Below are 13,824 nucleotides of genomic sequence, written 5' to 3'. Positions count from 1 at the left end.
ATAGTGTACTATGAGTCATTTTGGACGTCATAGTATACTATGAGTCATTTTCAACGTCATAGTGTACTATGAGTCATTTTGGACGTCGTAGTATACTATGAGTCATTTTCAACGTCATAGTATACTATGAGTCATTTTGGACGTCATAGTATACTATGAGTCATTTAGAACGTCCAAAATGACTCATAGTATACTATTACGTCCAAAATGACTCATAGTATACTATGACGTCCAAAATGACTCATAGTATACTATGACGTTGAGAATGACTCATAGTATACTATTACGTTCTAAATGACTCATAGTATACTATGACGAAGAAAAAAAAATCTGAATTCCAATTTCATGGCATTTGGACTGAATTTAGTTCAAGAATCGTCAGTAAAGTTTAAAACTCAAAATCACAAAGTTGGACAAAAACCCAGGTTTTGATGTGGCAAAAATTAAGGTAATCTGGATATTATCAGCGTAAAAAGCCTTCTTTTTCTCTCCAAAACCTTACAGTTTAAGTTTTAAGATTTTGGAAAAAGACATAAAGTCTGAGAGCTTAATCTCCACTTTTTCGGTTTGCTTTTCGATGTCGTGTTGGAACCCGGTAGAGAAACCGCCAGTCGGTCTGCTTCTGTACCAGATCCGAGTGCGCGACGATAAAATGCCCCTGGCTCACATCGCCATCGCTGTGGAAGCGGTTGGGTGGTCTCACCCTGACACCATCCCTCTCATGGTGGCCAACACCCTGATTGGAAACTGGGACCGCTCATTTGGTGGCGGTGTGGTGAGTATCAAGGAAGGTTTCAAATGTTCTGTTTCCAAACAGTAAAAATGTGTGACGGACCAGGTGAGGTTGATGGTTGAAGTCGGGTTGTGTCCTCAGAATCTGTCCAGTAAGCTGGCCCAGATGGCCTGTCAGGGAAACCTGTGCCACAGCTTCCAGTCCTTCAACACCTGCTACACGGACACGGGCCTGTGGGGACTCTACATGGTGTGTGAGCCGGGCACCATCAGAGACATGATACACTTCACTCAGATGGGATGGTGAGCACACTGGCACGCAAACACAGACTAGGATGAAAACAATGGGTTGAAGTCAGAAATGTAACGCCGACGCTTGCTCCTCTACAGGATGTCTCTTTGTACGAGCGTGACAGAAAGCGAGGTGGCTCGGGCCAAGAATCTGCTCAAGACCAACATGCTCCTGCATCTCGATGGTAGGTCAGCCTGATGGAGGACCGCACCGAGATGTTGCTTGAGTTAACTCTGATCGGTTCCCTACAGGATCCACCCCAATCTGCGAGGACATTGGCAGACAGATGCTGTGCTACAACCGCCGGATACCTCTGCATGAACTGGAGGCCCGGATTGACGTGAGTTCCACTCTGGGCGCTAGACGATGAACCTTCAGACAGCTAGTTGATGTAGCTCTCTGTAGAGTCCTTTATGAAATTTATTTATTTCATAAACCTTCACTCAGATTCATTGTCCGCTTTATTATGGACAACTCTCTATTGTTGGATTGTACCAGTAGAGCCGCCTTAGTCGTTTGTTGCGTAGACTTGACGATATCTGAAAGATTCAGTGTTTGGTCCACAGTGACCTGATGGCTTTAGTCACTACAGATTTGTCAGTTGAATATCTGTGCTGTGAAGTTCTTGCTCTACATCTCAAAGATGGATTGACACAGCAGTGCACAGTTCATTCCATGTTTAGATACTTGGTGTACATTTTTGTTAGAAGTATCCACCAGAAAATAGCTACACTGTGCTGATAAATTGATGGACATATTCGGATAATATTCAAGGGTGGTCTTTACATGCTGCTCTTTTGGGCCCAATTTGAGATAAAGTATTTCCCTCACATGACCAGCCAGGTAAGAAGTAGCATAGATCCATGAGCAAAAGCTTTCCAATCTGTCCAGTTTCAGTGATTGTGACTTACTTTGCTAGTCTTAGCCTTCTAGAAGTGGTACCAGATATGGCTTTATACTCCATGAACCTTTGTAACAAGTGGTTATTTAAATCTCTATAATTTTGAACCAATTGGTCCATATTTTGTGACAATACCAAGGCTATCCACAAGACTTCCTGCCAGTGGATAATGTCCAGTTTTTCTGACCATTCTGTTAGCCAGCGATGGTTCCGTATGGAAAATATCAACCTATATAGCGTTGCTGCCATGCTACTTGTTTACAAAAATAAAGCAACTGAGAAGATGCAAAAGACCCAGTTTCCTTAGCTACAATAAATGTTTTAACTCCTTATTGTCATTTAGAACAACAGTATTCTCATTGATTTACGCTGAAGTATTTTGGGGGATGGCAGTAGCCAGTTTGGCAAAATTGTTGAAATGATTAAATATTTGATAATATTGTGTTTAATCTTTTTGTCACAGGCCATTGATGCCAATACCATTAAGGAGGTCTGCACCAAATATATCTACAACAGGGCTCCTGCCATCGCAGCTGTTGGTACGTTGCACTTTTTAAATTTTCATTCCAAGTGGAAAAACTAAAAATGGCAACTTTCCTTGACAAAAATGCTCTGTCTTTTGTATTTTGATAAGATAATATGCTGAGGTTTCAAGGATAAGGTGTAAATATTTAAAGTGATAAACTTTAAGTTTGATTAGTGATTATACAAAATGTATCAAGTCTTTCTGCCTAAACTACAAACATCTAGTAATGTGTTGTTTTTTTTCCCTTGCTGTAGGTCCAATAGAACAGCTACCAGACTACAACCAGATCCGCAGCGGGATGTTCTGGATGAGAAGCTAAGCAGCACTGCTGAGGAACTGTCAACTGCATACAAACATATTTAAGTCTTGGGTCAAGTTTTTTTTTATTATAAAATAAAGGATAACACAATAACATTAAAATAACAAAGATTCTATCCTCCTTTGTGGTTGGTGTCATTTTTTATTCTTGGCTGCCACTTGTTCCTGAGCAGCTTTCTTGGCTTTGACCATCTCCACCAGTTCCTGTCAGACAAGCAGAAATATTCCATTAGTAATACATTTTAAGACTAAAATTCAATGATAAGGACAGTGAGTACCGCCGGTTTGGATGACCATACCTTGTACCTCTTCATACAGTCCTTCTTGCTTCGTCCAGGAACAGCAACAGCAATCTTCTCCCAGCGCTCAGGTGTGCTCACAGGGTAGGTCTTCAGAGCTTGTTCTAGAAGTTTCTGCTCCTCTGTGGTCCAGGGGGCGGCGTTCACCTCATTTCCCGTGGCTGAAACATCACAAATCAACTAGTTAGTGACGACTGTTGTGGTATTTGACCTAAATTACAGAATGTTGAAGGTTGCGCATTTGTAGACAGAAATGTCTGCAATTTAATTTTGTATGAGTCATTTAGAACGTCATAGTATACTATGAGTCATTTTGTTCTAAATGACTCATAGGTTACTATGGCATCCAAAATGACTCATAGTGTTCTATGACGTTCTAAATGACTCATAGTATACTATGACGTTCTAAATGACTCATAGTATACTATGGAGTCCAAAATGACTCATAGTATACTATGACGTTCTAAATGACTCAAAGTATTCTATGACGTTCTAAATTACTCATAGTATTCTATGACGTTCTAAATGACTCAGTATACTATGGAGTCCAAAATGACTCATAGTATTCTATGACGTTCTAAATGACTCATAGTATTCTATGACGTTCTAAATGACTCTCAGTATTCTATGACGTTCTAAATGACTCATAGTATACTATGACGTTCTAAATGACTCATAGTATACTATGGAGTCCAAAATGACTCATAGTATACTATGACGTTCTAAATGACTCAAAGTATTCTATGACGTTCTAAATTACTCATAGTATTCTATGACGTTCTAAATGACTCAGTATACTATGGAGTCCAAAATGACTCATAGTATTCTATGACGTTTTAAATGACTCATAGTATACTATGGCGTTGAAAATGACTCATAGGTTACCATGGCATCCAAAATGACTCATAGTATACTATGACGTTCTAAATTACTCATAGTATTCTATGACGTTCTAAATGACTCATAGTATACTATGACGTTCTAAATTACTCATAGTATTCTATGACGTTCAAAATGAGCAAAAATGACTCGGATATTCTTTCATTCTAACAAAAAGTTTCTACATTTTCTAGTGTTTCCTTAACTTTCTAATTTGGGATGAGAAAAACTGCCAACTAGTTCAAGTCTGACTGCTTTTACAAAGATCCAGTAGGAAACATTTTGTTAGGCTAATGAAAGTTTAGTAAACTGCTCAGCCTTTCCGCCCCCTTCACTCTTTAGAACCATTCCTAGAAAAATCTGCAAAATTGAGAAAAACTTCATCTGTAAGTGTTTTCAGCTATAGTTAAGCCTACTTACACAATTTCTTATGATAAAGCTAAATCGTTAACAAAAACTAACATCCCACCAGGTCTGCACCCTGCAGTGCTATTCAAAGCGCTTTCCTTACTGTGGAAAAAAGCTAATTATTTTATTTGCTTTAAATAATCAGTGACCAAATTTTGCTTCACAACAGCAAATGGGCAACGTGAAACATCTTAAGGTGAACAGCTTCCATACAGTCAGGTACAAAATGAAGCCATTTAAAGCACAGAACACAGGATAGAGTCACTTCTCTCTTCATTTGGCTCAGACACTGAAGAAAAGCATTTTTACAAGCAAGTTGCTGAGCATTAGCAAAGCTTGAGTAGTGAATATTTAACAGATCCATCCACCCATTTTTTTTAAAAAGAAACGTGGCCAATAAATAACCTTGTGATGATGATGTGATGATGGCTCTTTGTTCTACAGTGAAGCCCACTTACCATCGAACCTCTCTGAGGGCAAGGCGTTGTCTATGGAGGGCGGCACCGATGTGTGCTCCTTCTTGAACTTCTCATAGGCCTTTCTGTTGATCTCATCTTTCTGTACTGGATCTGAGGAGGATCACAACGTCACCTTTTTATACTCTGATCAATTGTTTTATTAGTGTTTAATGACATTAACCAATATTAATATTACGTTGGGGAAAGGTTTTATCCTTTCCCCAACAAATCTTAAACAATGAAGCTGGTTTCTGATTGGGCAATGCGTTAAAGGGCTATTTCGCTATTTTGTGGCACCCAGATTTAAAGAAGCTGAAATCTATAATAATAAACACAGACTTGATTATTCCACAACCAATATTTTTAGATTTCAATCAGTTTGCCATCAATGACTGTTCATCATCTAAATCTACCTCCAGCTTTAGAACCTGAAATAAAAAAAAAGATGTAAAATTGTCAATTTTTCAAAGTTTTTAATTCATTAGAAAATCAAAACTCTAAATGAGTTGCACAAACGTGATGTTATCTAAATATAAAATGTATTTAAAAAGCTTTTCAGAAATGTCATATTTAAGAAGAATACGTTTTTGTCAGTGTGATCATTTTTCCACACCTAGAATTGGGAAACTCTAAAATGCAAATGCTTCCCCATAATATTCATGTCTGCTTAGGAGCCTTGTACTAAAATCCATAATGTTTTATAAGTTCCCAAATAAACAAATGACAGCATCTGCATTAAAAAAATAGTTCAGAAACAGAAAACTTCAAAAAATATATTGTTTTATTATGAATTATTTGTATTTGTTTCCATTGAGATGACAGAGTAACATGGTTTTGCTTCTCTTCATGTGTAATCTTACCGAGCTTCTGAAGATTCTTGGCTTTGTTAATGACGTCTTTGGCTGTCCTCTTCATCCCACTGGTGGAGTGCAGGTTCATGTAGTTAGCAATAACTTCCCACCTGCAAGACCAAACATTAAATATTAAAACACAAGAAAAGTGATGGTGATAAGCTCACAGCATTTCTTCAAAACAGAAACACCAGTTTCAAATTTCTTCAGATTAAAACCATGACGCTCTATGGATGTTTCCCGACGGAGCGCCATCGTTTTACACAAACCCAGTAACGCACATCGCCTGTGGTTGGGCATCATTTTGCAGGACATCGTTTGAGCTTTTTCTACCCAGCCTACCTGGCGTTGGTTCCAGCAGGGAACAGGTTAACCGCTTTGATGAGCAGCTGGAGGTCGTCCTCGTTCCAGCCCTTCCCTCCGCCGGCGCCCCCGCTGGCCTGCTCGGCGCTCCGGGCCGCCTGCCGGGCCTGAACCTCGGCGTCCTTCTCCTTCTGCAGCTGGGCGTTCACTTCCTCTACCTTATGGAACACGCACGCACACAAAAAGAAATGTGTCAGATAGTTGAATTCGGTGGAACCTATTGCGCTCTTCAGACACAGCTAAGACGCTTTTACCTGCTTCTCCACTGCTGCCTTGCTGTCCTCCTTTGAAGCCGAGGCCAGGATCTCATTCAGACTCTGCAGACTGAAACAAAAACACCATGAAGCTCCAGTTTGGGACACATTTACCTATTTGTACATTCAGGAAGAGAAAAAAAAACAACTTCTCTTTGATCATTTGAGTAGAAATGAAATGTGAACAGAAGCTGCGGTTGTGTGGTCGTTAACTGAACCTCGTCAGCTCCAGGCGGTCACAGAGTTTCTCCACCTCCTCCATCATTTTCACGCCGTCAGCTTCACTGTCAGCAAAGTAATTCCAGTTCTGCAGGTGGAGAAAACGCAGACTATTAAAAACTAATTCCATGGTTTCAATCAGTCAAAAACAAACTCCCATGATGCTCCTTGGTTCACCTTGCATGTGGTCCTGAGTTTCTGCCTCTCCTTCTTGAATGCTTTCTTCTGGATCTCCTTCTCCTTCTTGGCCTGCAGCGCGGCTTGTCGGGCCTCCTCTTCCTCCTTCTCCTTCGCCAGACGAGCCGCCTCTAGCTCTGCCTGCCGAACCTGGAACAAATTAAATGTATAACTTTTTTTTCTTTTTTTTTAAACTGAATATGTAACAAGCTTGTGACCTAAAAATAAGGATGGGAATTGATTGGAATTTAGCAATACCGATTTTGTAATCGCCATCACTTACTGATTCGATTCTCACAGTTATTAAATTACCTCGTTCAAAAAAATGGCACCGTGTTGCGTTCGACTCAAACTGGCTCGAAAAATAAAAATCTCTGCAAATGAATGTTTTGATGATGTGCAATAATTTGCACATAAATGACAAATGTGAATTTTGACTTTTTGGGACTCAAGGTGTGTCCAGCTGTCGAAAACACCAGCTCAGGTGATTTTTTATTTAATTAATTAATTTATTTTTTACTCCTGTCAGCTTCAATGGAAGAGTTGGCTAAATGTGTGTGAGAGCACAATTAAGCTCACAAGTTAAACATTCTATATGTTAATTCTCCGCAAACTGATGTTTTAAAGCTTTTATTTATGTTAATGATTTGGTGCTAACAGCTAATGAAAACATGACATTTAAGATTAGAATAATACAACAGACCAATTAAAAAAAAATACATTCAGAAATGTAGGACTGATGAAAATGTTTACATTTTATTTTCAAAAGATGCTTTTATTGTGAGAAATGAGCCTCGTCTGAACACATATTGTAATTTATTGAATATGACAGTATATGTTAATAAGTAATGGAGATTATTCTTTCAGAGTGGCACTAATATTTATACAATAACCAGCATGTGAAGGAGTTTAATGTTACCTGATACATTTGTGGCAGTAGACGCCGTAGAAGCTCCCCTTGAAAGTGACCGCAGTTGCTAAGCAACGTGTCAAACACTTTCCTACAAATCAGTTGCATGCGTGTGGTCAACTGTTTGAGGATGATTACGGTATTTCATCCTTTCATTGTGATTAAAGCTCTGCACATGCTGCAAGTGGCCCTGATATAATCTCTGTCCTTTTTGTGAAACGTAGCTGTTAGAATTGTAAATAATATCCCAGATTTACAGTACAGACTAAAAGTTTGGACACACCTTTTAATTCAATGAGTTTCCTTTATTTTCATAACTATTGACATTGTAGATTCACACTGAAGGCATCAAAACTATGAATAACACATGTGGAAATATGCACTAAACAAAAAAGTGTAAAACAACTGAAAATAGCCCTTATATTCTAGTTTCTTCAAAGTAGCAACCTTTTGCTGTGATTACTGCTTTGCACACACTCTGCATTTTCTTGATGAGCTTCAAGAGGTCGTCACCTGAAATGGTTTTCACTTCATAGGTCAACCTGCCCTGTCAGGTTAATAAGTGGGATTTCTTGCCTTATAAATAGTCATGAAAATAAAGAAAACCCTTTGAATTAGAAGGTGTGTCCAAACTTTTGGTCTGTGCTCGTCATTATCTAAAAAGACTGTGGCATTCTTTCTGTGTTTCTCTCCCTGATCTGAATAAGAAGAGGAGTAGCGAGAGAGGAAATTCAGAGTGAATTTGGAGACTGTAAAAACTACACTCTCCTCGAGTACAAAATGTAATCACTTGTCTCTCTCTTCTTTTTTGTCTGTTTGAAAGCGCTTAGGTTGAATGAACCCCAACAGTAACGGAGCGCTTCTGCCGCGACGCCATCTTGGATATTTTCTAAATCAAAATACGGGAACGTCATTACCAAAACACGCCACACGTTATTTGGAACCGACCAAGCACGGGCCGGTCACCGGTTTAAATGTATACCGCAATGTGGGGGGTGGAATTATGTTTTTAAAACTAGACGTAGAGCGTTTCTTTATGTCAGGTCAGAGATAAAGTGGAGGTCGTGGGCAGATTCCGACTCCTTGCGTAGCCAATGCTTTGCAAGGTAAGGCGAGTCTCCGAATCGGCGACTCAAGGAATAAAGCCCGCCATATTCCTTCACTGTCAGCAAAGTAATAATAAATACATCTGTAGGCCGTCTGTCTACCGTAAGACGACAGACGGCAACTTGGAGGAAGAAGTTTGTCCTACGTGACCCATTACGTCAATAAAATCGTGACGCAGAGTAACCTGATTTGTCTTACTTATTAAAGAAATACATTGCTAAATTGCTAAAGGAAGTTTAGATGTACATTTGATCAATTTAGCTTCACAGTGTTATGTGCCAAGAATCAAGTAATCACTTGTGAACTCACATGCTAAAGGGGAATGAAATTTCAGCATCGTGCCTGTAATCTGAAAACAGCTTTTAAAGACATTTAAAGTTGACAACGACAATAGAGATGATGGTGATATGTTCATTTAAAATTCCAGTTAAATATACAAATGTCCTAATTGTTCTTTTCATATCAAAGCATGTTACAGAAAATGCAAAACTGATGTATCACCTGAACCACTGTTTTAAAACAAATGCTATACCTACATGTTTTTAGAAGTGTTTTGATTTTGATCAGAAGTAATATGCTTCAAATTTCTTTGCTTTTAATTGTAAGGTCTGTAAAACCAACTGCATGCACTGTACTGCTTCAAAAACTATTTAGATAAAAGCAGGAATCTTTGATTTGATACATTCTGTCCTAAATACAAACACTGACCACAGCGAGCAGCCTTCACTTACTCTCTCCTTCTCCTCCTGCTCTCTCTTCTTGGCTTCAGCCTTTGCTTTCTTCTCCGCCTCTTTCCTGGCTTTTTCTTCTTCTTTGAATTTCTTTATTCTAGGGTCGCAGCTGTAGGCCGTATCTGCAGCGAAACGACACCATTTATTCGGACCCTACTCGCGCTTGTAAATCAAGGTTTGCGGTGTGTGTGTGGCGGTGGAGAGGCTGTACCAACTAGCGTGCGTATTCTGTTCATCTCCTCCTTTTTCCTCTGAGCTCTGGAAGCTCGGTTCTGCTTCTCGATCCATCTCCTTTCGTCTCGACTGAGGACCGGAACAATTCTCATGTTAAAACACGGGACTTCACAGGTTCTGAAGTCCAGCTTATGAATTTCAACTAGAAGCTAACCAGACGTTGGGATTTTGTAATCAGCTTACCATTCAGCTTTCTCCTTTTCCTCTTCGTCTAAGTAAGAGAATTCCCTCCATGAGTCAAAGTTATACCTGGAAAAAGTAGAAATAATTTATAAGGCTATCCACACACCAGACTTCATGGGGGAAAAAAAGACAACAACAAAAAAAAAAAACTTCTCCGCCTACCAAAAGGAGTAAAAATTGTCTACTTCTTCAAAAGACGAGTCCATGGTTCCTAGAGAGGGCCCGTGCTTTTTGGAAGACCATCTGGCATTTCGCTCAAAAACGGGAGCAAACACCTCAAAAAAGTTCTCTTTGCCCTCGCTTTTGGATGGCACGCTATTGTCGAAGGTCGGATCCACGCTGTCGAAGGCTCTTCTCTTCACCGGGTCCGACAGGATTTCGATAGCTAAGGCGCAAAATGGAAAAGGGCTGGGATCAGGATAGGCCATCGGGATTCCGATGGCTTTAATTTGCGGAAGAGTCGGGCACCTTTAGTTATACAGGTGAAGTAGTCATTGTCTCCTTCAACGATCTGCTCTCCTGCCGCTTTCCTTTTGTCAGGGTGGTGCTTCAACACAATTGATTTGTCTGCAGAGAAACGGCGGCGGTTATCAGACATCATCTTCACACGTATCCAGATAAATCAGCCGTGACATTAGAGGGGGAGTACTTACGGGCCGCTTTAATCTGTTTCTGCGTGGCTTTATACCGCAAGTGTGGCAGACCGAGGACAGCGTAGTGATCTTGATTCTGCCAAATCAGATTAACAGGATTCATATCGGCCGTACAGACCCACACTCTTGTAATTAAAAGACACACACACAGGTTCCTCTGGTGTAAAACACACACAATTAGGCCATAGGATTTCCTTATATGCTGATGTTGAAACTCTCTTTCTGTAAATCTTCCTAATTTGATCAGATGGAATCATTTGGACAGTTCTCAGGCTAAAATTAGAAACGGGCCAATCAAACGGACCAGAGATTAGAATGGGACAATTTACCATGGATTAGCACCAATCACAGATTGGCAGGTCAAATGCGGGAAAAAAAGAGAAACGTTTTTACTCCTATGTAATAAATGTATTACAACAAAGTTTTTCGAAACTCTTACACCTTTTTCATAAAAAAGAAGAAGGTTAAGGAAATATGCTTTGATGCATAAACAGGGATAATTCCTTATTTTTTGTTGGATTAAAATCTTCTACCTCTATTTGACAATGTTAAACACATTCCTTCATTTCGAATTGAAAATATTATGCCAGACTTTAGAGACCAGAATTCTGTCTTTGCTAATGAAAAACCAATCAGTGCATCATTATCTTTAATATTGGCAATAAAAAGTCATCAATGCTATTTTTGAAATAAAGATTATAATCTGGACCCATTTTATTAGTGTAAATGAAAGAATTACTCATCTTGGTATCAATATACAGGTTAACGTTAACAATAAGAAATATGACACATTAGTCAATTAAGTTCAAGAAATTTGGAACCAATACATAACATGCATAAAAAATAGCTAGCCTAAATTTCTATGCCTTTTTCAGCTGCTTCCTAATACACTGACAAATTGACTCTTTTAAAAAATCTCCTTCATTATAACAATATTATTGTGATAACATTATTATTGTTTATCACAATAATTTCAGGGACAACTTATCAGGCATTAAACCTCTCAATAGAAGAAATATGGACGCCTTTCATACACCAGCTGTTTGGTTTTAAACTTTTTGTAAAATTTGGTTGTTCTTTTTTTGTTCAAAATAAAATCAATTATATCCATTACAGATTGTAATATATATATATAGATAGATAGATAGATAGATAGATAGATAGATAGATAGATAGATAGATAGATAGATAGATAGATAGATAGATAGATAGATAGATAGATAGATAGATAGATAGATAGATAGATAGATAGAGAGAGAGAGAGAGAGAGAGAGAGAGAGAGAGACCCCTCCACTTCTTGTCTGGTACCTTCCAGTCTTTAGGATCCAGTGTTCGGAGCATCGGATGCTCCTCCAGCTGTAACTCCTCATCCTCCGACTCTTCTGAGGACTCCTCTTCTTCCTCCAGCTCTTGGAAGGAGGCCGACACATTTCTGCTTCTCCTCCTGATGTAGGCCTCAAACCACCGACCCACCGGCTCCACCAGAACCTGCACAGAAGCTGTGGGTTTTCACAGAAGTAGTGAGGAAAACTGGTTGGCTTTAAATGCACAGAAAAAAAAGAGTAAAGTTCTCACTGGCTGAAAATGGACTGGTTTGTATGGATATTATTACTTACAATATAAAGATTACAGCTTTTTTTTTTTTCTGCTGCAGTTTCGCATCAGTGGAAATACCAAGAACGCCTGCCACAAGTACTATGCCTGATAAATTCAAATGAGTGAGATAATTTCCATTTGGACAACAGTTGTTGAGGAATATTGTTAAAAACCCACCATATTGAGAAATGCTGCAAACGTTTGACACCTCGTACGAAGTAGTCAGTTTGTACTACCTGCCACTTTTCCCTGTTTCCCCCGTCTTACCTGAATAATTGTTTATTTTAAAATGCATTTTTGGTTACAGACTCTTCATTATCAGTCTTAATTTTTGTTGTTTTGGTTGTTTATTTTGAATATTTGAAATATTTTCCAATTTCAGTGTTAAATGTTCTTTAAAAATTAGAGTTGGTTTTATTCTTAATTGGGCATACTTGCATTAATGAGACTTATTATTACATCAGTTGAAAATGGTCTCAAATTCCCAATATTATCGTTTATCGCAATAATTTTAGGGACAATTTATCATCCAGCAAAATTTGTTACTGTGACAGGCCTAATACCAAGTGAAAAGACTTTTAGAGTCACCCTAAATAAATTAATAGTAAAGTTTACAGTCCCAAGCTGCATTTATACTGTAATGTTTATCTTAATTCTGAATTGAAAATATAGTTCAGAATATGGAGGCAATATTATGATTTCTAATCGTTAGTTGGGCAAGTATTAAATGAGTGTAAAAGGAACATTTACATGACCAACTGAAGGCATCAGGACGTCATATTAGAAATAAAATAGCATTAACATTAAAAATTTTAAACTTAGCGAGATTTAAATTTATTTTCCAATCCAAAATAATAAAAAAAACCTTTATCGGAAAATATTTGGATGTTCCCTTGCTTCAATTTTTATTTATCTACGCGTTTCAGCAGGACTAAAGGAATTAACCGGGTGTAACATGATGTCTGCTGGTTTGAACATTCCCTGATTTTTTATTGCCTTTAGTAAGTTTCAGTTTCAGACAACAGCTCAGACCAGTGCAGACGCCGACAAGGAAAATATGCAAGATTTTATTTTTTCTTCCTTTTTCTAGCTTGCAGATCAATCTGCTAGCCTGAGTGAATTAAGAAAATTGCTCCAATTAATTAGTAGAGCAAACGTGACAATCAGAGGACAGCCAGTGGGAAATATTATGCAACACGGGAAAAATGGTTTAACCACAAGCTAACCAGAAAGTCTCAAAATCACAGCCTTAAAACGCGCCCATTTATTCCGTTTAATTCCCGCGGTATATTTAGAAACAAGTCAGTCAGTAATGAGTAACAGGAGTAGCTTGAACTTGGCTAGCTGTTTTAATGTGGCCTGTGTCGCTGCTTACCGGCAGCCGCTTTAAACACTGTCGTCTCCTCGTCGTCCCTCGCCTCTAGCAGCATCCTGGAACAATGGCGACGGCAGCGCACATTCACGAGACGAAACACTGAAAGGAGAGACCGCTAAGGCGCTGAGGTCTGTGGCCCTCTCACTGCCGCTCCACATGGGCCTCCTGGTGCAGGTGCTGCCAGTCCGAGAACAAGCCGTGACGCCTCGCCACGAAATCACTCCGTGTTAGCAAAATGGTCTTACACCGTCCGTTCCGCTGTTGGTCATTTTAGTAAATTATTTTCTATATTAATACTATTATGCGAAATTAACCACATTTATTAGGTATACACATAAAAATATATATTTTTTTGTGA

At 38.9% G+C, this 13,824-nt stretch overlaps 2 protein-coding genes across 2 annotated transcripts; one reads left to right on the top strand and one right to left on the bottom strand.

Annotated features, from left to right (window-relative positions):
* The first annotated feature begins 340 nt into the window (after positions 1 to 340).
* LOC116736562 (mitochondrial-processing peptidase subunit beta) lies at positions 341 to 2,890 on the top strand. The gene is made up of 6 exons (XM_032589070.1): positions 341 to 775; positions 875 to 1,035; positions 1,123 to 1,208; positions 1,276 to 1,364; positions 2,389 to 2,464; positions 2,706 to 2,890. The coding sequence occupies exons 1-6, from the start codon at positions 578 to 580 to the stop codon at positions 2,768 to 2,770; spliced, it is 675 nt and encodes a 224-aa protein (XP_032444961.1). The 5' UTR covers positions 341 to 577; the 3' UTR covers positions 2,771 to 2,890.
* On the bottom strand, positions 2,818 to 13,687 carry dnajc2 (DnaJ (Hsp40) homolog, subfamily C, member 2). Its single transcript, XM_032589067.1, has 16 exons — positions 13,467 to 13,687; positions 11,804 to 11,994; positions 10,496 to 10,571; positions 10,311 to 10,409; positions 10,005 to 10,227; positions 9,843 to 9,908; positions 9,637 to 9,728; positions 9,426 to 9,547; positions 6,678 to 6,827; positions 6,500 to 6,588; positions 6,282 to 6,351; positions 6,007 to 6,185; positions 5,674 to 5,774; positions 4,814 to 4,924; positions 3,069 to 3,229; positions 2,818 to 2,973 (listed from the first exon to the last, which is right to left on the bottom strand). Exons 1-16 carry the CDS (start codon positions 13,519 to 13,521, stop codon positions 2,905 to 2,907), a joined length of 1,854 nt encoding a protein of 617 aa, XP_032444958.1. The 5' UTR covers positions 13,522 to 13,687; the 3' UTR covers positions 2,818 to 2,904.
* Positions 13,688 to 13,824: the final 137 nt, after the last annotated feature.

The sequence above is a fragment of the Xiphophorus hellerii genome, chromosome 17 (genome assembly GCF_003331165.1).
Source record: "Xiphophorus hellerii strain 12219 chromosome 17, Xiphophorus_hellerii-4.1, whole genome shotgun sequence".
Taxonomy (NCBI): Eukaryota; Metazoa; Chordata; class Actinopteri; order Cyprinodontiformes; family Poeciliidae; genus Xiphophorus; species Xiphophorus hellerii.
This window is presented reverse-complemented; position numbering and strand designations above follow the sequence as displayed.